The sequence below is a fragment of the Chiloscyllium plagiosum genome, unplaced genomic scaffold (assembly GCF_037043375.1).
Source record: "Chiloscyllium plagiosum isolate Xiang-an unplaced genomic scaffold, Cpla_swu_hap1 HiC_scaffold_17, whole genome shotgun sequence".
NCBI lineage: Eukaryota > Metazoa > Chordata > Chondrichthyes > Orectolobiformes > Hemiscylliidae > Chiloscyllium > Chiloscyllium plagiosum.
Window position 1 is genome coordinate 55,540,974 of NW_028270155.1, and position 25,853 is coordinate 55,566,826.

The 25,853-nt window shown below is 38.7% G+C and overlaps 1 protein-coding gene across 4 annotated transcripts in view; it reads left to right on the forward strand.

Moving 5' to 3' along the window:
- The window catches only part of carmil2 (capping protein regulator and myosin 1 linker 2), a 184,118-nt gene that overhangs the window by 33,227 nt on the left and 125,038 nt on the right, over positions 1-25,853 (forward strand). For 3 of the 4 annotated variants that reach the window (XR_015759967.1, XM_043707061.2, XM_087995933.1), the window contains 4 exons: positions 2,158-2,217; positions 23,365-23,486; positions 24,341-24,438; positions 25,624-25,694. Coding sequence is in view for 3 of the 4 variants with exons in the window: in XM_043707061.2 (XP_043562996.2) it covers positions 2,158-2,217; positions 23,365-23,486; positions 24,341-24,438; positions 25,624-25,694 (351 nt within the window). In the remaining variant the exon portion in view is untranslated. Of the gene's footprint in view, positions 1-2,157; positions 2,218-23,364; positions 23,487-24,340; positions 24,439-25,623; positions 25,695-25,853 lie in introns of those variants that run through there. The other variant, XM_043707064.2, reaches the window with a different exon arrangement.

Here is a 25,853-nt window from a genome sequence, read left to right on the forward strand (position 1 = left end):
TTCTATGCTATTCAGCACCAATTCATTCCTTTCTTCCACAGAAACCACAGTTTAAGAAGGTGATTTTTCCCAAGATGTTTTTGCAGGACTAACTATTGCCTATGTATCCATTATAAATCATTATAACTTCCTAAATGTCAGGAACCAGTGTCAAATAATACATCTTAATTAAGCTCCCTTATTAAATAGTTGATTACTTTATAATCAACTATTAGTAATAAAGTAAGGTCAGCTTTCATTACAGTTTAATGTTCACTTATTTTCAAATTAAACATTCTCTCTTTAACAATAGCTAAGAGCCAATATTACTAAAATGTAAAGAAAAGTCAATAGCTGCATTATTAACTCTTCATGAGAGAATTAGATAAAGGTTCTTAGGGCTGATGAGTATGGGGAGAAAGTAATAACAGGGTACTGAGTCGGAGGATCAGCCAAGATCACATGGAATGTGGAGCAGGCTGAAAGGGCCAAATAGCACAGTCCAGCACAAATTTTCTATGTTTCTACCTGTGACATGTTGCTTTTCAGAAATATGCGCATTCCAGCATGCATTTCCCTAGGATTGAATGATCTCTTTACTTCATACAATGTATTTAGTTTTAAATGGTCATTGAGCTTGTTGGATACCCCACTTTCCAACTGTACAAAGCTCAAATTTGGAATCACTTTTAGAATTCTCAATCTATTGTACTTCAGGTCACATCTTCAGCAAGCAAGTAGCAAAGTTAGGGCAGTCTTTTGTTTCTTTGTTTTGGATGTGAGTTCGCTCGCTGAGCTGGAAGGTTTGGTTTCAGACATTTCATCACCATACTAGGTAGCATCATCTGAGCCTCTGGTGAAGCACTGGTGTTATGTCCCACTTTCTATGTATGTGTTTAGGTTTCTTTGGGTTGGTGATGTCACTTCTGGTTCTTTTTATCAGAGGATGGTAGATGGGGTCCACATCGATGTGTTTGTTGATAGAGTTTTGGTTGGAATGCCATGCTTCTTGGAATTCTCATACGTGTCTCTGTTTGGCTTGTCCTAGGAAGGCTATGCTGTTCCAGTCAAACTGGTGTCCTTCCTCCTGTGTTTGTAAGAATACAAGTGATAGTGGATCATGTCTTTTGGTGGCTAGTTATGTTCATGTATCGTGGTGGCTAGTTTTCTGCCTGTGTGTTCAATGTAGTGTTTATTACTTTTCAAAATTTGTTTCTTTGGTGGATCATCGGAGGCCGAGGGATGACCTTATACAGGTTTACAAAATTATGAGGGGCATGGATAGGATAAATAGACAAAGTATTTTCCCTGGGGTTGAGGAGTCCAGAACTAGAGGGCATAGGTTTAGGGTGAGAGGGGAAAGATATAAAAGAGACCTAAGGGGCAACTTTTCACAGAGGGTGGTACATGTATGGAATGAGCTGCCAGAGGATGTGGTGGAGGCTGGGACAATTGCAACATTTAAGAGGCATTTGGATGGGTATATGAATAGGAAGGGTTTGGAGGGATATAGGCCGGGTGCTGACAGGTGGGACGAGATTGGGTTGGGATATCTGGTCGGCATGGACAGGTTAGACTGAAGGGTCCGTTTCCGTGCTGTACATCTCTATGACTCTATCTGTGCACTTGACCTTTCCTGGAAAACTGAGTCATTAAAACTTTATAATTCATGGTTCAGCCTTCAGAATGATGAGTTCAGATGGAAGAACTCCTTATCCTGCCCACCCCAAAACTTCACACAGTGAAAATTGACACACTTCTTTCCTTTGCAGTGCATCCAAAATTATGAAGTAAACTACTTTCAAGGAAATCAGGTCATATATTTTGTTTCTCCACACTCTTCCTCCTTTTTCTGCATGTGCATGTATCAATTTCAGTTAGGTTGCTATAAGGCAATGCTGTGTTTATAAACAAATTACCTCACTCTTCATTTGTTTAGTTATCTCAAATATGAATCTCAAACAGTATTAGCATGAGTTTGTAGCATTAGTTGTAAGCTCCAGATGTTATGTAGGCAGCTGATCTAGGAGCTGGCTAATGTGAGAATGATTCATTAGTTTAGAAGCACTTCTTCACGACTGTTTTTAGATTGTATGGATATAATTGACATTCCTTCCTCTTGTTCTGATGTATGTTGCCTACAGTTCTAACAACTCATGCATTTACCTCTGCTCCTAGGTGGAAAGTTCTTTCAATTACTTGGAGATTAACGCAATCAATGCTGTCGACCACACTCAGGTAAAGACATTAATCATAATGTAGAATATTCCTAGGCAAACCTCCTATTAATTCTGACGAAAATAGACTGGAAGCAGAGCCTAGCGGGAAAGACATTGGAGCAAAAATGGCAGGAGTTTGTGGGTATAATTGAGGACACTGTACAGAGGTTCATCCCCAAGAAAAGAAAGATTATCCGGGGAGGGATTAGACAGCCATGGCTGACAAAGTAAGTCAGGAAATGTATTAAAAAAAAAGAGTGATCCTATCAAGTGGCCAAGAGCACTGGGAAATCAGAAGATTGGGAAGGCTACAAAAACAAACAGAGGATAACAAAGAGAGAAATAAGAAAGAAGAGGATCAAATATGAATGTAGGCTAGCCAGTAATATTAGAAATGATAGTAAAAGTTTCTTTCAATACATAAGAAACAAACGACAGGCAAAAGTAGACATTGGGCCACTTCAAACTGATGCTGGAAGCCTAGTGATGGGAGATAAGGAAATAGCTGGAGAACTTAATAAGTACTTTGCGTCAGTCTTCACAGTGGAAGACGTGAGTAATATCAGAACAATTAAAGGGAGTCAGGGGGCTGAGTTGAGTATGGTTGCCATTACAAAAGAGAAAGTGCTAGAAAAGCTAAAAGGTCTTAAAATTGATAAATCTCCTGGCCCCGATGGGCTTCATCCTAGAGTTCTGAGGGAGGTGGCTGAGGAAATAGCGGAGGCGTTGGTTGAGATCTTTCAGAAGTCACTGGAGTCTGGGAAAGTCCCGGATGATTGGAAGATCGCTGTTGTAACCCCCTTGTTCAAGAAAGGATCAAGACAAGAGATGGAAAATTTTAGGCCAATTAGCCTAACCTTGGTTGATGGTAAAATTCTAGAATCCATCATTAAGGATGAGGTTTCTAAATTCTTGGAAGAGCAGGGTCGGATTAGAACAAGTCAACATAGATTTAGTAAGGGGAGGTCGTGCCTGACAAACCTGTTGGAATTCTTTGAAGAGGTGACAAGTAGGTTAGACCAGGGAAACCCAGTGGATGTAGTCTATCTAGACTTCCAAAAGGCCTTTGATAAGGTGCCACATGGGAGGCTGCTAAGCAAGGTGAGGGTCCATGGTGTTCGAGGTGAGCTACTGGTATGGATTGAGGATTGGCTGTCTGACAAAAGGCAGAGAGTTGGGATAAAAGGTTCTTTTTCGGATTGGCAGCCGGTGACAAGCAGTGTCCCACAGGGTTCAGTGTTGGGGCCGCAGCTGTTCACGTTATATATTAATGATCTGGATGAAGGGACTGGGGGCATTCTAGTGAAGTTTGCCGATGATACGAAGTTAGGTGGACAGGCAGGTAGTACTGAGGAAGTGGGGAGGCTGCAGAAGCATCTAGACAGTTTGGGAGAGTGGTCCAGGAAATGGCTGATGGAATTCAATGTGAGCAAATGCGAGGTCTTGCACTTTGGAAAAAAGAATACAAGCATGGACTACTTTCTAAACAGTGAGAAAATTCATAAAGCCAAAGTACAAAGGGATCTGGGAGTGCTAGTCAAGGATTCTGTAAAGGTAAACATGCAGGTTGAATCTGTGATTAAGAAAGTGAATGCAATGTTGTCATTTATCTCAAGAGGGTTGGAATATAAAAGCACCGTTGTGCTACTGAGACTTTATAAAGCTCTCGTTAGGCCCCATTTGGAGTACTGTGTCCAGTTTTGGTCCCCACATCTCAGGAAGGACATACTGGCACTGGAGCGTGTCCAGCGGAGATTCACACAGGTGATCCCTGGAATGGTAGGTCTAATATACAAGGAACGGCTGAGGACCCTGGGATTGTATTCATTGGAGTTTAGAAGATTATAGGGAGATCTATTAGAAACTTACAAGATAATACATGGCTTGGAAAGAGTGGACGCTAGGAAATTGTTTCCGTTAGGCGAGGAGACTAGGACCCGTGGACACAGCCTTAGAATTAGAGGGGGTAAATTCAGAACAGAAATGCGGAGACATTTCTTCAGCCAGAGAGTGGTGGGCCTGTGGAATTCATTGTCACAGAGTGCAGTGGAGGCTGGGACGCTAAATGTCTTCAAGGCAGAGATTGATAAATTCTTGATGTCACAAGGAATTAAGGGCTACAGGGAGAATGCGGGTAAGTGGAGTTGAAATGCCCATCAGCCATGATTGAATGGCGGAGTGGACTCGATGGACCGAATGGCCTTACTTCCACTCCTATGTCTTATGGTCTTATGGTAATACTGAATAGCCTCTGAGACATAGCAATGTTTTTGTGCTAAGTAATGAAACTTATGGAAAGAATGAGACTAAAAGACAGAAAGGTGCTAAAATCAGACTGTTTTGTAAGTCCTCAAGATGTGCAATGTGTTTTATGTCAGAGTTACAAAATACCTCTACATGATCCATTTGCTATTTTGTATTTAATCTTTACTTTCATTAGAGTTGCGAAAAATTCTAAGGTATTTGCTGAATGCTTGGCTAACATAGCTTCACTTTTGGTTTACACATTATTGAAGATAGAAAATATGTTTCATTGCTTATATTTAAAACTGTCAAGGGTGATGCTGTGTTAACATTATATGATATACGAAACAGCAATACAGTGATCTTCTGGGATAGATTATCATTTAGAATGTTTTGCTATAAGATATTCTGAGCTTCAAAATTTGTTGCTGCTTCTATTTGCTGAATTTCCCCAATCAATACTTGATGCACTTTATGCACTAAACTCGTGCTGTTTGCAGCGCTAATCATTCTCTTACAGTTTTGGTTTGGGCAGTTTAGATTGTCATTCTTAAAGGAAGAGAATTTGCATTTTACAGCTAGAACTATTGCATTCTGTGACTTGTCAATTGACTTCACTTATGTAATGTGTAAATCTCTTCAAAAATAAAGAAAATGGTCCTATAGTCTAGACACTATGACAATATAAGGAAGTTCACGTTTTCAGTATTAATGTAAACTGTTCTACCAACAAGTATGATCAGGATATATGTGTGCATTGCAGTATAGTTCTATTCATCTACTGTGGTAGTCACTGCTGCAATTTTCAGATAGCCTCTAAATTATCTGCTGCCTTGTCTATACTAAATAATTATATTGTATGTTTAACATTACAGTACTATTAGATTCATCTGGTTGAAAATTAGACAACTATAAGAGCCCCAAGCCCCTTTCTTTTAAGATTACATTCCCTACAGTGTGGAAACAGGCCCTTTGGCCTTTTATTATTGACAACAATGAAGGAGATGCCATCCAAAATATTGCACTTATTGTATCAGTGTTAAATTCCTGAACTTCTTGCAGGGAATAACATAGAGCTGGAAATTATGTCTCTGTATAATCTTACAGTGCACAATGATATACATAATTGTGTTACATCAAAGCTGAATATAATTGATATGAGCATTATTATGATAAACCTGACTGAACTAATGTAGAGTTTGGAAAAGCAACAGGATAAGAGGATTAATAGGTAAAATGGATTCTGAATTATGATTCCAGGTGGGCTACTACATTGTAATTGACGACTTAAACCATTCTCTGACTTGCCCTTTTCCATGTGGTGAAATGACTCCCTTCTAACAGGACATCTACCCAACATCAGAGAAAGACCATAAAGCCATATGTAAAATGGTGATGATGGACACTGATAATTGTTCCAGGGATTCAAATGGCACTGTTATCCACAAAAACAAATACTTTATGGATGGCACTGGAATTTATCATCTTAAATGATAAAAAAATATCATTATCTTTGTAAATGCGAATTTCTCAATGAAATTATGCTAGCTAAAAGTAGTGCTTAAGTAGCAATCACATACTGTTAGATATTTCTGTAATTTTATGGTCAGAATTTTTAAAGTTCTTTCCTAAGATATGAGCATTGGACAGCAAAATGCTTGCCAGCATTCCTGATTGTCCTTGAGAAGGTTGTGATGGTAAGCCACCTTCTTGAACTTCTGCCATCTATATGGTGTAGTACATCCACTGTGCTGTTTGAAAGGAAGATTCACATTTTTTTGTCTCAGTGGCAGCAAAGGAGCTGATACACACAGGGATTGAATAAGGTAATTGCTTTATGGTAATATCGTGGAATTACAAAAGAATTAGAAGCTTAGTAATTTTAAGTTTTTTTATTTTCGTTGCCTTGAAACAAGTATGAAAATTCCAGTAATGTTTGGAGAATAACCAAATGTAATATTGTCTTAAAATAGATTCTAGAAAGCAGAAAAATTAAGGATATATATTGTAATTCATCAAATTACGGACTTGGTCAAATATAGAAGACTTCGGTCAAATATACAAGATTTCACTCAAATATCAACGGCACTCAATATGTTTTTACTGAGGATGCAAATAGTATTTACTCCAGATATTTAAAAAATAATGAAGTAAAATAATAAATCAGTGCAGGGTTGTACCTATTCTAACTTTTGTGGAATATGGTGAAATAGGTATCAGATAGTACAAGAGTGACATGGAAAGAGCTGGTATTTACATTGCATTGGTGCCCATTATTCACAATTGTATACATCCTGAAAAAAGAAAGTGTAACCCCAGTATTTAAGAAGAGATGAAGAGAGATAGTGAAGAACTAAAGACCCGCTTGTAGTTGGCAGTAGGGAAAACGTTAGGATGTGTTTTTGGATATTTAAAAATGAATGGCAAATTGAGCCGAGTCAACATGGATTTTATGAAAGGAAAATCATGTTTGACAAACTTTATTGAGAGTTTTTTTTGAGATTGTTACTTGTAGGCACACCAGTGAATGTGATATATTTAGATTCACTAAAGGTTTGGAAGGGACAGCATGGTGGCTCAGTGGAAGAGTGGCACGGTGGCTCAGTGGTTAACACTGCTGCCTCACATGAGCAGGGACTTGGGTTCGTATCCAGCCTTGGGTTGACTGTCTGTGTGGAGTTTGCACATTCTCCCCATGACTTTGTAGATTTCTAACCCAGTCCAAAGTTGTGCAGGTTAGGTGGCTTGGCCATGGTAAATGTGGGTTACTGGGGTAGGGTGAGGGCCTGGGTCTGGGTGGGGTGCTCTTCAGAGGGTTGGTGCAGACTCAGTGGGCTGAATGTCCTCTTTCCACACTGTGATTCTACGATTTTGATAAGGTCCTTAGATGTTAATAGATGAAATTAGAGCGTGTAGAATGGAAAATATACTCAGTTGAGATTTGTTTAGCAGACACAAAAGTTGAATAACTGAATCATTCTCAGGATGGCAAGCTTCTACCAATTGATTTACTAGGATCAGTATTGGTCCATAATTGTTCACAATCTATATAAATGATTTGGATGTGTGGACTAATTGTAATATTTCCAAATTCATTGATGAGACAAACTGGGAAGGAATGTAAATTGGGGAAAATTCAAGGAGATATGAAAGAACTTGGTCAGCAATGTGAATAAGCTAGAACATGGCAGATAGGATATAATGTAAATAAATGTGAAACTGTTAAGTTGGTAGAAAAAAATACAGAAAGCCAGAGTATTTTTTAAATGGTGTGTGGTTAGGAAGTGCGGGTGTCCAGAGACAATCCGTGTGTCACTAAAAGCTAGAACGTTGGTCAGCAAGTAATTAGGAAGGCGGATGGTATGTTGCCATTCATTTCAAAGGGATTTGAGTGCTGAGGTAAAGATATCTTGCTGCAATTGTACATGTTGAGGGTTGTTCTTAACGACCTACAACATGTACAATTTGTAAATTAAAAGTCTATAACATAAGACTCCAATGAAATAGTCTCATATTTTTGTCATTAAATCTTTCCAAGAATGTAAGAGGATTGTGGTCAGTGTACACAACTCTCTCCAACACATTGTTCGTCACACAAACATTAAAATGTTGTAAGGCCAGTACCAAACTCAATCATTCTTTTTCGATGGTAGAATATTTTCTCTGGTGGGTGTTGAGTTTCTTTGAACTGGCCATTAAATTCCATCGTCATCATCCTGTAGCTGTACAGCTCCAACTCTTATGTCACTAGCATTGATTGCAGCTTTGAAGGGTTTTTAAAAATTTGATGTAGCTAAAACTGGTGCGGTGGTTAATACTGCTTTTAAATTCTCAAATGCTTTCTGCCATTGTTCTGTCCACCGAAGGTTTGTGTTCTTCTTCAGCAAATCTGTTAGTGGTGTCACCAGGCTGCTGAAATTTGGAACAAACTTCCAGTAGAGTTTGCTTAGTCCCAAAAATCGAAGCACCCCTTTCTTCGAGGATAGTTGTGGAAACTCCTTGATGGCCTTAGTCTTCGCGTTCCTTGGGGTCAAACTTACAGGACCGATGTTATGTCCCAAGAACGTCGCCTCTGCCTTTGAAAATTCTGTTTTCTTTAATTTGTTGCCAGTTTTGCTTCTTGTAATCATTCGAAGAGTTCTGTCAACTGTACCATGTGATCTTTCCATGACGTGCTAAAGATTGTTACATCATTCAGATAAACTGCACAATTTCTTAATCCAGTCACAACTCTGTTCACAAGTCTTTGGAATATGGCTGGTGCATTCTTCATTCCAAAGGGCATCACTTTGAATTGATATAGCCCATTTGGGGTTACAAATGCAGAAAGAGTTTCTGCTTCTCTGATAAAGGTAGCTGCCAATAACCACGCAGTAAGTCCAACTTCATGATGTAAGTGGCTCGACCAACTTTTCCCATATAGTCCTCCAATCTTAGTATTGGATAGGAGTCTGATTTTGTTAAGGCATTGACCTTCCGATAGTCCACACAAAATCATTGAGTCCCGTCATAATTGGCGAATTCCATTCACACTGATTCGGTTTGATGATATCTTTGTTGAGCATCACATCCATTTCCTTCTAGACCAGTATGGCTTTGAGAGAATTAAGTCTGTAGGGGTTAGCGAGTGTGAGAAGATTTGTAGCTCAGGTTGAGTTTCTGGGTGTAAGTTTGCTTGCTGAGCTCAAAGGTTTGTTTTTGGACATTTCGTCACCATACTAGGTAACATCATTAGTGAGCCTCTGGTGGTATGGCCTGCTTTTTTATTTATGTGTTTAGATTTCCTTGGGTTGGTGATGTTATTTCCTGTGGTGATGCCATTTCCTTTTCTTTTTCTCAGGAGGGTGGTAAATGGGATCCAAGTCAATGTGTTTGTTGATAGAATTCAGGTGGTGTCCTTCCTCATTTTTAAGGTGTCCTTCCTCATCTACACTAGTGAGAGTGGGTCACTAAAACAGCAGCTAGTGAACTTGGAAGACCCTATACAGAAAACAAACAAAACTAATGTCATTTACAAAATACCATGCAAGAACTGTGACAAACACTACATTGGACAAACAGGCAGAAAACTAGTTGCCAGGATACATGAACATCAACTGCCACAAAAAGACATGACCAACTCTCACTAGTATCTTTACATACAGATGAGGAAGGACACCACTTCAACTGGGACAAGTCAAACAGAGACACACATGAGAATTCCTCGAAGCATGGCACTCCAACCGGAACTCTATCAACAAACACGTTGACTTGGATTCCATTTACCACCCCCAAGAAAAAGAACAGGAAATGACATCACCAATCCAAGGAAACCTAAACACTTTAATAAAAAGTGGGCCATACCACCAGTGCTTCACTGGAGGCTCACTGGTGATGTTACCTAGTATGGTGATGAAATGTCTGACAACAAACCTTCCAGCTCAGCGAGAAAACTTACATCCTGTCTGGGGTGTTGTTTTATTGGAACAACATTTCCTAGTTCCACCTCATGCATAATAGTATTAGACCTCCCCATTTTAGTCCTGCATGTGTCCTCGTACTGCTGCAACAAGCCTTTCAACTCGGTTCTTTGCACCCGAGACAGATAGCTCACTAATCTATCCCACTCCTCATTATTTAACATATTTTGAGGTACATCAAATTCCAAAACATCTGGATTTGATTCCTCATTCTAAGGGGCAGTAATTAACATCTGTTTCTCCAGTTCCCTGTCTTTACTATAGTGAAGTGTCAACATATTCACGTGACATACCTGCTGGGTTTTGTTTTCTATCCGGCATCGTTACCAGATAGTTTACCTGATTTAACTCTTTCTCAATTTGAAAGAGACCATTAAACTTGGCTTTGAAGGGATCTCCTACTATTGGTGACATTGCCAATATGTCATCCCATGGGAAAATGTCCGAATTTTAGAGTTTTTATCTGCCATTCTATGCTCTGCCCTCTTCAGGTGCTGTTTAGCTAATTCATATACCTGATTTAGTCCAAGTGTGAGATCTCCCAACTGCGGTCCAGTCAATTTCACCTTAATTAATTTCAAAGGCCCTCTCACTTCATGTCTGAATACTAACTCAAAGGAAGTAAACTGAGAAGATTTGTTTGGGACATCTCTAATGGCAAACAATACAAATGCGATATCTTTATCCCAAACACTCAGGTAATCTTGACAGTAGGCTCTTAACGTGGTCTTCAGGGTCTGATGCCACTTTTCCAAAGCTCCCTGGGATTCAAGATAGTACCCACATGATTTAAAGTGTTTTTTGCCTAAGCTATCCATGACTTCCTTAAACAGCCTAACAGTAAAATTAGACTCTTGGTCTGACTGAATCTCTCTGGGTAGCCCATACCATGTAAAGAAAGCTACTAACTCCTCCATCTCCGTAACAAAGTTGCCTCTGGAAGTCTGGTAGACGCATCCATTATGGTTAGCAAGTACTGGTTCACACCTTTAATTTTAGGCAGGGGACCTACACAATCAATCATAAACTGCATGAAGGGTTTTTTGAATGTGAGAATTGGCAGCAAATGTGCTGGTCTTATTATAGCCTTTGGTTTACCTATCATTTGGCATGTACAACATGTACGACAAAATTTAACCACATCCAATAGAAGTACTTTTGTACTTTAGCCTGAGTCTTCCTCACAACTAGGTGACCTCCTGCTGGTAATTCATGTGCTATCCATAATATTTCCTATCTGTATGCTACTAGCAACACAATTTGGTACACTTCCACCCATTTCTCCTTTGCATTAACCTACATTGGTCTCCATTTTTGTCTTAGAATTCTATCTTTAAGATGATAACCCTCAGGAATACAATCTGATTCCTTTTCTGAGTATGCATCAAAAGGATATCTTTTATTGTCTCATCATTCTCTTGTAAAGCCATTAGTTTTTCAGGACAAAACACTTCTGCCTGACCCTCTACCTGTTTAGGTTTTTCCTACATCATTACGTCAAACAGGGTATCAGCAAACTGAACCTTAAGTCCTTTGTCTTCCTCTCCTGGTTTTTGCTTCTTGCTGTGACTTATGACAGTGGGATCTTGTTACTACACAATCTGGAAAAATTCCAGGGTACTTTTCTTTTAAATCCTCAGTTCCCAAGGTCTTCCTATGGCTTCTCCACAACCACGGGTATCATTCCCACCTTGGATCCTGCTAAATTGTTCCCAAAGACAAACTATATTCCTGGAACTGACACTCTGTCAATTGCTTCCACTATTACTTCCTCAGTCTTGATTTGGCTCTCTAACCTGATCTTACACAGGGGAACGCTAAATTTCTGTCCATTGATTCCACAAATTACTACTCTCTCGGGTAAAATGCCAGAAAGAGTGCAAATACGTTCGTCTCCTACTATTAGAGACTGATTAGCTCCCATATCTCTCAAAATTGTAAAATCTTTCCCTTCTCCCCTGTTCTTCCTGAGTAAACTTTATCCACAGAGGTGAAGTCTTGATCGAGATCAGGCAATAACTCCATACCCAGCCCCTGCCTAGGCTGTGCAGTCTTCTGTAGCTCATTGACTTTTCTTGGGGTTTTCTTTACTACTTTCACCAATCCTTAGTCTCTTTTACCACATCTTTTCCACAGTGCCTTTCTTCAAAGCCCAGCACTCTGATCTTACGTGTCCCACTTTCTGGCAGTGAAAACACCTTTTCCCAATGCCCTTCATGAACCATTGGCACTATAATTTTGTGCCCCACTCCATTACAGTGAAAACACCTGAGGCCTTTCTCCTCCTTTCCACCTTCTTGATCTTTTTTCATCTGTGATAAACTATTATCAGTGTGGTCTATTCATCTTTTTGTAGCAAAGGATCTCCCCTTCTCCCAATTTCTATCCCTCACAGGATGAAATTCCTGCTGGTAGCTAAATTTCACTTTATGCACCAATGCATATTCATCTGCTATCTCTGCCACTCTTCTCACTTCTTGAACTTTCTGTTCATCCACATGAATTCTTATTATCTTTGGAAGTGAGGTTTTAAACTCCTCCAGCAGAATAATTTCTTTTAGAGTCTCATAGGTCTTATCTATTTTTCAGGCCCACACCCATCTATCAAATTTACTGTTTAATTTTTTCAAACTCAACTTGAGTCTGACCTGGTTCCTTCTTTATGTTTCTGAACAGTTGTCTCTACACTTCTGGTACCAATTCGTAAGCACTGAAAATTGCCTTTTTGACATCTACATAATCTCTTGACCTCTCATCTGAGAGCACTGCAAATACCTCACTAGCTCTGCCTACCAGCTTAGTTTGAACTAGCATTACCCACAAGTTCTCTGGTCACTGCATCCGCCTAGCCAATATTTCAAATGAAATAAAACAGGTTTCGACATCTTTCTCATGAAAATGTGGCAACATTTTAACTATTTGTATACATCAATACTTTATCTCTTCATCTCCACCTTGTTAACTAGACTTTCCTGACTAATTCACAACTTCTGAAGTTCAAATTCTCTCCCTTTTTCCTCAGCTAAGAATCTTCTCTCCCTTTCTTTTTCCCCTCCCTCTCTCTCTCTTTCTTCTAACATAGCTCTTCTTTCACTTCCTTTATCTTCTAACTCCATTTATCCCAATTACAATTGAAGTTTTTCTAATTCTACTGCACTTGTCTGTTTCTGTGATACACCTAAGTGCTTCACCAACTCCATTACAATTTCAGCTTTTCTTTTGTCCCTGGTTAAACCCAATTCTAGAACCCTATTTGCTAATTCTAAAACTGTGTCCTTCCTCTGTCTTTCTAAAATTTCTTGGCAAATTTGGGAAGCATCTTCAAACCCCAGAATCTCATTCGCAATCTTAAGAGCCATTTCCCTCACTTTTAACCAACCACAAGTAAATGAAATTAAACAGATTTTCTCACCTACATTTTATTTAAAGATCTAGAACACTAATCGGCACGTGTTTAAATCTGCTGGGACCTTTTGTACCCCAAATCTGTCCAAATTCCTGACTGGATCTGACTAAACCTGTACAAATCTATCTAAATCTTGGACCTGAGCCCCCAAACCGTAAGTACACAGAGGTACACACCCCTCTGTTAATTAAATCAAACACCTAGAAAAGCTCACCTCGCCTTGTAATCTGTTAAAGGATGAGTGACAGAGAACTCCCAAATTCCACTATTTTAAAAAAATCAATTTTAAAATATTTACTCTAAAAGTGAGCCTTAAACAACTATTCACAACTCTAAGCCTCCCCCCCCACTTTCTCTTAACTGCTTATTAACTGCCTCCAACTCTGTAACAATATGCTGTTTCAATAAAATTACATCAACTTAATTTCAAAACCCATACAGCCACTGTTGTCTTCTGTGACTTCGTTCTTCCGGCCGTTGAATTCCCTGGGTCATCGTCTTGATTTTTACTACAAAAATGTTTCATCTCTTTGATAGAGAATGTTTCCTAATTTCTTGGAGAGCAATATATTAGATCTCCAGGCATTTCTGTTTCGATGGCAGTTGCTCTCTCTGACCAATTTTCAAAATGTCTGCATTTTATACCCCTCTCAAAATCAGATTGACTCATTTCGATGTTGTCAAAACAATAAGTTCAAACCTCGATTGGGTTTTAGTATCCTGGGCATAATTTAAACTGGTTAAATTTGAATTGTTGTCAAAATAGCAACCAAAACTCGGGTATCCATTTCACAGCTAAGTGTTACATATTTTCAATTTTCCAGTACACTCTGGGGCTGCCATCTATTCATAAACTCTCAGTTCAGAACAGTATTCACTCTCTCTTAAAGGTACAGTACATGCATTCAACTTCATAACACTGGGATAGTGGAATTGTCTTTTGAAGAGACATTGAAATACTTGATCTGTATTCTTTAGAGGTTTGAAGAATGAGAGATGATCTCCTTGAAACTTATAAGGCTTTTTACAGAGTATGACAGGATGGATGTACATAGGATGTTTGCCTCACTGGTGACTCTGGAACCAGAGAGCATGATCTCAGAATAAGGGATCGACCATTTAGGATTGAGATGAGGAGAAATTTCTTCTCTCAGCAGGTGGTAAATCATTGAGTTCTGCACCCTAGAGGGCTGTTGAAGTTCTGTCATTAATCATCAGAAGACTATTGATTTCAGTCTTTAATGATGTTAAGGGATATGACATAGTGTGGGAAAGTGGCATTGAGGTAGAAGATCAGCCATGATCTAACTGAGTGGTGAAGCAAATTTAATGAGCTGAATGGCCTACTTCTGTTCCCGTGTTCCTATTTGATAATTTTACCCTTTTGGACTGTTGGAAGATCTAAAGGAAAATACCATAATGCTTGGCTATTGAATTGCAAATTTCCAGCTCACTATGATATGAAATAAACACATGATAGCAGGAGCATATTGAAATGGCAGTAAGTGTTTCTTTTGTAGTTTTAATCACAAACGCAACATAGAGTCATAGGGTCATAGAGATGTACAGCATGGAAACAGACCCTTCGGTCTAACCTGTCCATGCCGACCAGATATCCCAACCCAATCTAGTCCCACCTGCCAGCACCCAGCCCATATCCCTCCAAACCCTTCCTATTCATATACCTATCCAAATGCCTCTTAAATGTTGCAATTGTACCAGACTCCACCACATCCTCCGGGAGCTCATTCCATACACGTGCCACCCTCTGTGTGAAAAAGTTGCCCCTTAGGTCTCTTTTATATCTTTCCCCTCTCACTCTAAACCTTTGCCCTCTAGTTCTGGACTCCCCGACCCCAGGGAAAAAACTTTGTCTATTTATCCTATCCATGCCCCTCATAATTTTGTAAACCTCTATAAGGTCATCCCTCAGTCTCCGACGGTCCAGGGAAAACAGCCCCAGCTTGTTCAGCCTCTCCCTATAGCTCAAATCCTCCAACCCTGGCAACATGCTTGTAAATCTTTTCTGAACCCTTTCAAGTTTCACAACATCTTTCCGATAGGAAGGAGAACAGAATTGTATGCAATATTCCAACAGTGGCCTGACCAATGTCCTGTATAGCCGCAACATGACCTCCCAACTCCTGTACTGAACACTCTGACCAATAAAGGAAAGCATACCAAACGCCTTCTTCACTATCCTATCTACCTGCGACTCCACTATCAAGGAGCTATGAACCGGCACTTCAAGGTCTCTTTGTTCAGCAACACTCCCTAGGACCTTACCATTAGGTGTATAAGTCCTGCTAAGATTTGCTTTCCCAAAATGCAGCACCTCGCATTTATCTGAATTAAACTCCATCTGCCACTTCTCAGCCCATTGGCCCATCTGGTCCAGATCCTGTTGTAATCTGAGGTAGCCCTCTTCGCTGTCCAGTACACCTACAATTTTGGTGTCATCTGCTAATTTAACAGAAAATTTTTGAAATAAAACATTTTTTTCTGCCTTGCATAATTTTATACTTTTCCTTTCAGTTTTCCCATGATGCTGTTGGTGCGTTGATGTGCAACTTAAGGGTTTTCTTGAACCTCTAATCCCATCCTTACGTGACTATTGTTTCTGTGGGAACCTTAGCATTGTAAGCCAGCTAAGCACCTGCAGATACCATCACAGCTGAATAAAATCCTATTCCTAATTGGTATCCATGCCTGTGAAGTTGCTTGAAATGTTGTTGGATAGCAATCAAAACCAATAGCTGTGGCTGGTTCTTCCCATCCCAAATGTATTGAGATCAATAGAAATTGCCCTGCTGTTCCCTTGGCTGAGATCAACAGAATCACAACAAACAGGTATCGATATTATAGCAACCAAGTTGTCACTGCATTCAAAACTTTAACTTTGATTTCTCTCCATAGATGTTGCCAGACCTGCTGAGTTTTTCCAGCAATTTCTGTTTTTATTTCTGATTTACAGCATCTGCAATTCTTTCATATTTTTAAATAAATATTTCAACTTTCCTGGTCATTACAAAATATGCAAGTTTCAGTAAAATGATTTACTTTGTGACTTGCTTTTCCTTGGTCCAATAATCTCCAATTTTTATTTTATTTGATATTTTGCTACTTAATTCATTTATTCCAACTTCTGTTTTGATTTGAAAGAAACTAAGTCCTAAACAATTCCCAAAATCTGTTTCCTATGCTTAATTCAAAATTGACATCAGACTAACTAATGACATTGTTATAAACACAATGTGGTAAAATTTCAAGAATATGTCAAAACAGAAAGAGCAACCAATGAAGGTCTTTGTTCAATGCGATTTATGTTTTGTGGTGTTGCTATTATTTCTAGCTATTAAAATAATTATAGTGTCTTTGATTAATTCTGCTAAGAATATGTAAAAACTCCACACCCAGCTACTCATCAGTTCGATCAGCTCAGCCCACTTGTAGGCTGTGAATCCTGTCCAATTCCAACTCTTTATAATGCATTATCTAGTTCAAAACAAATCAGAGTATTGGAGTAGTTAACATTCTCTGAACTGCTTCAACGCACTTCATCATCAAGCCTCAAATGTTCATTTTTTAATTAGCTACAAACTTGCTGAGCAGGGTGGCATGGTTGCTCAGTGGTTAGTACTGCTGTCTCACAGTGCCAGGGACCTGGGTTCGAGTCCCACCCCCAACACATTGTCTGTGTGGAGTTTGCACATTCTCCCCGTGTATGCTGGGTTTCCGCTGGGTGCTCCAGTTTCCTCCCACAATCCAAAGATGTGCAGGTCAGATGAATTGCCTGTGCTAAATTGTCCAAAATGTTAAGTGCATTAATCAGGGGTAAATGTAGGGAAATGGGTCTGGGTGGGTTACTCTTTGGATGGTCGGTTTGGATTTGTTGAGCTAAATGGCCTGTTTCCACACTGTAGGGAATCTATTCTAATCTAATCAAGAAGTCAGTGATTAACGCTTAAGTTAAGGAATGAGTGGTAGGAGCTATAGTGGACTAATGGATGAACATAGTCAACATGGAGTGCCTGTAGGTGTAAGTGTTTGAGACTGGAAGGAGATATTAGTGGAGCATACCAGGAATTAGTCATGTGACCCTTCTTATTTTTAATGGTATCAGGAATTGATAATTATGGCACAAGATTGCAAGAAGTACTGGATGCTACATTGTAACCCAAATTTTCTAGGTCTTGGTCTATACCACAATATGCAGCCAATTTTACAACATAAATGACTTGGATGCACCCTTAATGGTATAGGCACCTGTTAATGTCTCCAAAATATGGGACCTTTTGGGGTCATATTTTGGGGTCAGCAATTGAGATCAACAGTGAATCACAATCTTGACTTAACATACATGCTCCAATCAGTGGTTTAACTGCATGTTCAGGCTGAATATACACTGGCACCATGGAGAAAGGCACAGTAAGTTTGTAGCTGATTCAAAAATGAGCAGTTGAGGCTTGAAGCAGTTCAAAGAATGTTAACTATTCCAATACATGGAACAGGGAAAGGTTAGACAGGCTAGGCTTGTGTTGGCTAGAGTTTAGAAGAAAAAAGAACAACTTTTTGACATTTAAGATCCTGACATATCTTGACAGAATAAAAAAAGCATTTAATCTTTTCAGAGAATCTTGAACCATGAGTCAATGTTTAAAACCAAGAGGTGAAATGAAACCAGAACTTCTGAATCTATAGATGGTTTAATGTACAAAAGGAACCTTTTTGGCTAACATGTTTTTGGGGGTGATTGCTCAAGAAATCTAAAAATAATCTAATTTCTTTAATTTATCTGTATGACTCTAATCTTGTGTTTTGTGTCCATCAATCAATTATCTATTGACATTCTCATAGCTGTCAATTTTTTGTAACAAGCTCTGGTGGCATATCTTATTAGACCTGTTTTCTGAAAATCTCCATATATTACATATGCTACCACTCCTTTATCCAACAAATAAAAACCTTTTCTTAAAAATATACTTAAATTCCTCAAACATGATTTGCTTTCAACAAATTTGTATTGGTTCTCCTTGGTTAATCTATATATTCAGAACCATTTAGATTTTAAAGTTTAAAAGATATAGGTGGATATAGGTAAGATGATACAAACAGGTGGGGAAGGTATGAGTTGGCTCCCCTCTGTTCAACTTCCTCAGCTGGTCACAAAAAAGATGTTATGTTTTGTTTGTATGAGGCTATACTTCTCCCCAATTTAAATCTGTATAGTGGCAAGGTGGCTCAGTAGTTAGCACTGCTGCTTCACAGTGCCAGGGGTCAAGTTCAATTCCACCTTCAGGTGATTGTCTGTCTGGAGTCATAGAGCCATGAGTATGTACATTCTGCCTGTGTCTGCAAGGGTTTCCTCCCACAATCTAAAGATTTAAAAATGCTTCTTTACAGCCTTTGTTCAGTTGCTTGGGCCCACATGTATGAACATACAAAAATATGAATGCGAGACCTCTTGGATTTAAACAGTGATTCCTAGATCAGGATCCTTCCTTAAGATGAAATGCCCTTTTCACCTTGTCAAGATATATCAGGATCTTAAATGTCAAAACATTTGCCCTTTTCTTTTCCAAACTCCAGCCAATAGAAGCCTAGCCTGTCCAACCATTCCGTATAAGACAATCCATTAATTCTATGTTTTGGACGAGTAAATCTTCTCTGAACTGCTTTCAATACACTTATGCCCTTCCTTAAATATGGAGACTGATACTGTATACAATACCCAAGATGCAATCTCACCAATGCCCTGCATAAGTGAGGGATTACGTTTATATTCAATTCCCTTTGTATGGTAGCATTCTATTAGTTTTCCCAATTATTTGCTGTACCTCATACTAAACCATTGAAATTAATGCATTGGAGAGTTCAGATCATTCTGCATCTCAGAACTCTGTGATTTCTCATCACGTATGCTTTTTTAAAAATTCGTTCTACTGAAATGGACAATTTCACGTCTTTCCACAGTTAAGTCCATTTGCCAAGTATTTTCCCACGCCGATAATCTACTTGTATGTCACATACAGGTACAAAGTTGAAAAAGAATAGTGTCTATTACAAATAACAATTTTAAAAAATACAATTGTGGTTACTTTTGAGGTGTATGGCTTTAACTTGAGGTTAATGTTAATTAGCGGATTTCTTGGAAGTGTTCAGTTGCAGTGAATCTGTAGCTATTAAAAATTCTTAGTTCCTTTATGATTTTTCTCTGCAGCTGTTTCTGTGGGAATCAGGTGTCTACTTCTTCAAACAGAGAAAATGGAGACAGTAGCTTCTCTTCACTTGTCTGCCAAAAAGCTCTCCTATAGCTCCCTCAAAATATTGGTTCCAGTGTATATTTTCAAAAGGTTCTTTGGTGGTTATGTCCATGACAGCTAGTCCATCAATGTGTACTTTGCATTTGTTGATGTCTTCCTGAGACTGTGATAGCTGGCTGGATTATATGAAATCTCACTTTTCACAGTCCTCTGAGGCTGATTTATTTGTTTACTCGCCTCCACCTTTGGAGATGGCTAATTTTTAAGCAATTTTCCATGTCTTAGTCCAATTTGTGACAATTCCAACCATTTGAGACCTTAAAAAATCATACCTTCAGTAAATAAAGGGGTGTAAACTCTTGACAAAGCACAAAATAATTACTTTTAAATTGTGTTAAATTAAGATATTAATGCAGATTGAGAGAAGGTTTATAAATGGTTACATTTAAGAAACTGCTGCAGAATTATTTAGTTGCAATAAAATGTAAATTATATTTAAATAATATTTAAACAGTTGCTATTCATACAAGTCAATGGTCCATCCTCATTTCAAGTATTGTGTTGTTAGAAAGTTTTAGCTACATTATGCAAAAATATGAAAATGATAAATGATACACAGATTTTATTCTCCTAATATTTAAAGAGAGAGTGGATTTCTGGTCCCAGGGTCTCGCACATGCAGAATTAATTGATTTTAGTTTGGTTAATGCTAGGGATACTGCAGTTTGCCTCAACAACACTAAGAGAGCAGTCCAGTCAGAGAGACTAGGAAATATCAAGTTCAAGCTTGGTCTGTGTAGAGATTGCCATAATTGACCTCAGTGCTTATACTTCGATGGAGGAAGACAGAGCCTGGGATTCTGCTACTGATTGTTATCTGCCAGCCCTCTGTCGGAAAGAGCAGATTTAAAACAATAAGAAATAGTAAGAGGAGTAGGGCATTTGGCTCCTCGAACCTGCTCTATCATAAATTAGGATCATGGCCGATCCGACATTCCTCATATACACTTTCCTGTGTCTTCCCAACCGATCAAGAATTTATCTTATCTATCTCAGTACACAAAGACTCTGTCCTGCAGCTCTCTGTGGCAAGGAGTTCTAAGGATACTCAACCATCTGAGAGAAGAAATTGCTCTTCATCTTCATCTTAAATTAGTGCCAGTTTATTCTCAGACTATGTCCTGTGGTCTGAGATGCTCCCATAAGGGGGAACAACCTCTTAGCCTTTACTCTGCCAAACCACTTAAGAATCCTATATCTTCCAATGAGATGACCCCTCATTCTTCTAAGCTCCAGTGAGTAGAGTCCCAAGCTGTTAAGCTTTGATTATGAGATGAACCCTCCATATGTGACCATGCATTGTGGGTTGGGCCTGGTTCTGATCTCACATTTAACTCAGAATGGAACAGGGTGATGTACTCAAAAATGCATACACGTTGTAGCTATGCAGATAGGAATCAGCTAGTTCAGACTGTATAACCTTTAATACCCCTTAAAGGGTAAAAAGTTCTACAGAGAATTTTCTTTTAAATTACCAGATAAGTGGGCTCTTTCAGGTGAAAAACAATAAAGTGCTGTACTGTTCAAGATTTGTGGTTTATAATTGTAGGGTACAAATAAATTGTGAAACAGAAAGTTCAAGATGACATTCATTGAGCAGAATAACACTTATGTTGCAGTAAAACCCCTAAAATGGTAATATATGCCTGTTGGTGTCAATCTGAAATGAAGCAGGAAATAATTTGCACGTCAAAAGATTTTATCATTTACGTGATGGAAAATAGACCTATTATCTCAGGCAGATATGCGTCACACTGCTTTGCATAACCAGTATTTCTAGTTAAAATTCCCTCTATCTTTATATTGTAACTCTCTTCTTGAATACAGTGCAGACAATTTATTCTGTAATAATTTCCATCTAGATTGATTACTTGTAAAAATGTTTCCTAATTGGGATTGTAAACGTGAAATTTCATTTGTGGTGTGGTGATAATAGTGCTGTATATTGTCGGATTGTTTTCTAACATTTTGCTTCATTGTCTGCTGGAGTGCATATTCTGGCACGCAGCCCATTATATTCCAATATGTGCAGGTACAAACATTAATTAAATTAACACTTCAGTCTGTTTGGGAGATGGATGATTTAGTGTTAATCAATCTTATTTATTTTCTCCTTTATGGGAGTATTTTGTATCCTAATTCCACTAATCAATTTTAAGATGTTGGAGTCTTTTTTTCTTTAAACTCCCCTTTTTTTAAAACCAATTTACTCTTCTATCCTGAACGTGTTGACCCCCATTCTAGTGTTTGGTCCATTGTACCCAGCCAGTGTCCAATAGATTGCTCAGGTGGCCACACTGCTCATGTGAGATTGGATGGTGACTATTAATGTCAATAATATTTGAACCTTGACAGTACCTAAGCCAGTCATAATCCTGTTCTCCCCAGATGTGTCCACACATGCAGACTTTCCAGTAGGGATAACAGGATACCATTCAATTTTGGGAAGTACTGACCTTTTTTACTGTTTTATTTGTGAAAGTGTATTGAGATGCCCACTTCCACACAGACAAGATTAGTTAACTCAAAGCAGACTGACACTTGAGGGCCAGGGTGCTTCTGTCCTATTTTGCTCAGCTTCTTAAGTATCGTCTAAGGTGAAGTAGCAGCTAATTAACATTTTAGATTTGAGCATAGGAAAGGAATATAAATCTGCACAAAACAGTATGAAAACTATTTTTAAAATGTATATTTACCTGCTGGATATTTAGGAATTTGCTTTATTTTTTCAAAAGCTGACATTATTTCTGCTACATCTGAAATTACAGATTTATAATCGATGCACTATTGTGGCTACTGTGCTACAGATGAAGGTTGCTCACTTAATAACTCAGTGAGTTATTAATTTCTTTAGCCAGGGCAGCAGTTAGACTATGATAAATAGGGTCTTTTGCCGGGAAAAGTTAATCAATGCATAATTCCTGAGTGCTCTCCAGCAAACCATCCAGAAATACCCATCAGCATTGGGTGAGCAAGGAGTGGGTTAATATCTAATAGAGATTCACATTGAAATAACATCATAGAATCTCTACAGTGCGGAAAGAGGCCATTCAGCAATCATATCTGCAGTAAGCCTCCGAAAGCATCCCACCCAGACCCAGCTCCCCCACCCTATCCCTGAAACCCTGTATCTCCCATGACAAACCCAACCTAACCTGGACACAACAGGAAAATTTAGCATTGCCAATACACCTAACCTACACATCTTTGGGCTATGGGTGTAAACCTGTGCAGACATGGGGAGAACATGCAAACTCCACGCAATCACCCAAGGCTGGTATTGAACCTGGGTCTCCAGTGATGTGAAGCAGCAGCGCTAACCACAGAGCCACTATCAAAAAGGATTGTCAAAGATCACTCGGGAATGACGGTTACTTGTACCAGGAAACCAGTGACAGTGGTTCATGCAACAAGAAAGTCGGTGGCTTCAGAAGTGGGAGGAAAATTGGGAAAAGATCAGTGAAAGGAATGACGGATTGTACTTTACTCACGCAACAGTTTATGGGATGATGAAATTTTAGAGTTTGCCATCTCAGGTGACAAAATATTACAGCACCTAATCAAGGATATAGTAGATGGGTAATTTCTACATAAATCTAAAATGTGCAGCTCTGTTAATCCAAATTTATCATTTATGTTTTGTCCTGTAAGGGAATCTTTTTTTCAAAGTAAAAGGGAGCTGGTAAATCAGTTAGTAATTAAATTGGAATTGAATGAACTATCTTTTACCACAGGTTGTCATAGAAACTGAGAAAATTTCGTACCAATTGAAACTCATGTCCCTTGAAGATTTGGAGCAGGTGGTTAGTCATGTCACTGCGTCACTCAAAAAAATATTTCCAGATTCATCACCTGGGTAAGTCACCTCCAAGTGGAAGTTTTGTTTTTGTGTCTCTTGCACTGTTTTGTGTTTTACAGTTTGAATGTGTACTCAAATAGACATCTCTGCTTATAAACCTTACTAATAATACTTAGAGTGATGATTGGGCTTGATGGAACCTCTAACTTTGGCAGCACTGTTATGATGTTAATGAAGGCAGTGCAGCTGATGCAGGAGCAGCAAAGAGCCACGTGAATGAATTGAATGCAACTGCTGCTCTGACAACAAAGCAGTCACAATATGAGACAACTTCTGCTGTATACAGATGTTGTTGATTCTACCTGGAACAGCAACATTTTCAAATTGCTTCTACAAGAAGACATGTTCCGACTTTCTGCCACTTTCCTGCAGTCTAATTTTTCAACACTTTCCTTTGAGCACTGCAAGTAATAATAGGGAATATACAGATGAATGCAGCTGACTTTCTTCTGAACTCCCTTGGTCACTATCTAAGCAGGTGTCAGCTGAATTGGGGGAAGATTTGAGGTTGCTTCATTTTCAACTTTGCCCGAATATGTTAAATGCTATTGTGCTGTTTCTGCTCAATGATGCCAATAAAAATCTAGCCTGAAGATTGGTGATGTGACTGAAGCTATTGAAAGTTTTCACTCAATTGATTAAAAGGTTGTGCTTTAAAAATTGAAATGACTTTTTAACTTTGCTTAACCCTTGATTAAATTAAAGCATTCTAATCACCTGCTATTCTAGGTATAATGTGACTATTTGATAAAGGCAGAACAGTTAATTACTTTAAATCACCATTGATGAGATTAAATGTTGATATAAAATGTGACAATGAATTCCTTAATTTTAAAAATTAATTTTCTTAGGAAACTACTTAAGAAGAATTCCCCTGAGTTACAAGAGAGAATTAAAAAGATCACTTTAGCACTGGAAGAACAGACTGATTGCAATCAGGGACCATGTGGTATGTAAATGAACGAATCCTCTGCTTAGCCAATAGTTTATCCATATCTTAGGCCCAAAAAATTGTTTATGGTTAGGATATTTGAATTTAAAAAAAGGAAAGAATCTAGTAGAGGGACCAGCAGTAACAGTACAGTGTTTGAAACTGTCCTGAAAATTTAAGGAGTCTAACAAAAATCAATTTGTATTTTAAAAGAAGTATCCTTTCCTTTTATTTATTTGTGTTTAAAAGTCTCAGGACAATGTCGAAGCTAGACTTATTAGTTTTAAACAGAAACAGAAATTGATGGTGAAACTCAGCTAGCCTGGTAGAATCTCTGGAAAGAAAGGAGAGTTTCTTCCAAGTTCAGTGACTCAGAATCAGAGCTGCTGATTTAAAGAAGAGTCACCGCATTCTAAATGTTAACTCTGCTTTCTGCCGACAGATGCTGCCAGAACTGTTGAGTTTCACCAACAATTTCTGCTTTTGTTTCAGATCTCCAGGATCTATAGTTCTTTGTTTTATTGTTAGTTTTAAGTCTGCAGCATATTTTAATTGTATTTTGCTGATATGGAAGAGGCTTGAAAGCATTCATTTTTGTGTTTATTCAAAGCAAAATCTTCAGGCAATAAGAGGGAAATGGTGCCATGTTGGACATGTAAATGGAAAGGGCCCAGAATCCAAAGCACATCATTGCACCTGATGGATTGAAATTCAAGATGCTGAATGTTATTGTAATAGTAAAAGGAAGTCCAGACCCTCCTTTTTAACCTTCTTTAGCTCATTACCATCCATAATCATTGTGATGGATTCCTTCACTACTGGGTGGAAGAGAAATTGTTCTTGGCCTACACTGAGCTCCTTCCTAGCCTGTGCTGAACAATGCTCCAACCAAGCCAGCTGAGGTTAGCACACAGCCATTGCAAAAGTGGGGTAGTGGGATGGCGAGAGGGGAAAATGGGGATGGGCAGGTTATTCTCCTTGCTTCCATTCAGATCCTAACTGTTCTTTTTTGCATAGCCCAACTTTTCTTTGATGGAATTCCTGCCTCCAGTCAGATAAGTAACTTTGCTCAAATGTCTGCTGCGCTGATTAAGGTCAGCACCTTAGAGGTATAGGTATATGATCGTTGTCCATTCAGAGCAGAATTGTTTTGTACTGCCCCAAAGAATGGCCTCCTAGTCTCATGATTGTTTTAATTTACAGGTGGCTATTCAGAGACTTATGCTGCATTGTGCGATTACAATGGATTTCCCTTCAAGGAAGAAATCCAGTGGGTATGTCGACATTAAACACAAGTCTTTTGAAAGTCTTTCAGCTGAAATTAAATAAACGAATGCAAAATATGCAACAATCATGGTATGAAGAAAGTTAGGAAAATGAAGATGATGTAAATGCTGGTGTAGACTGATGAAAACACTGCATGGTATGACATG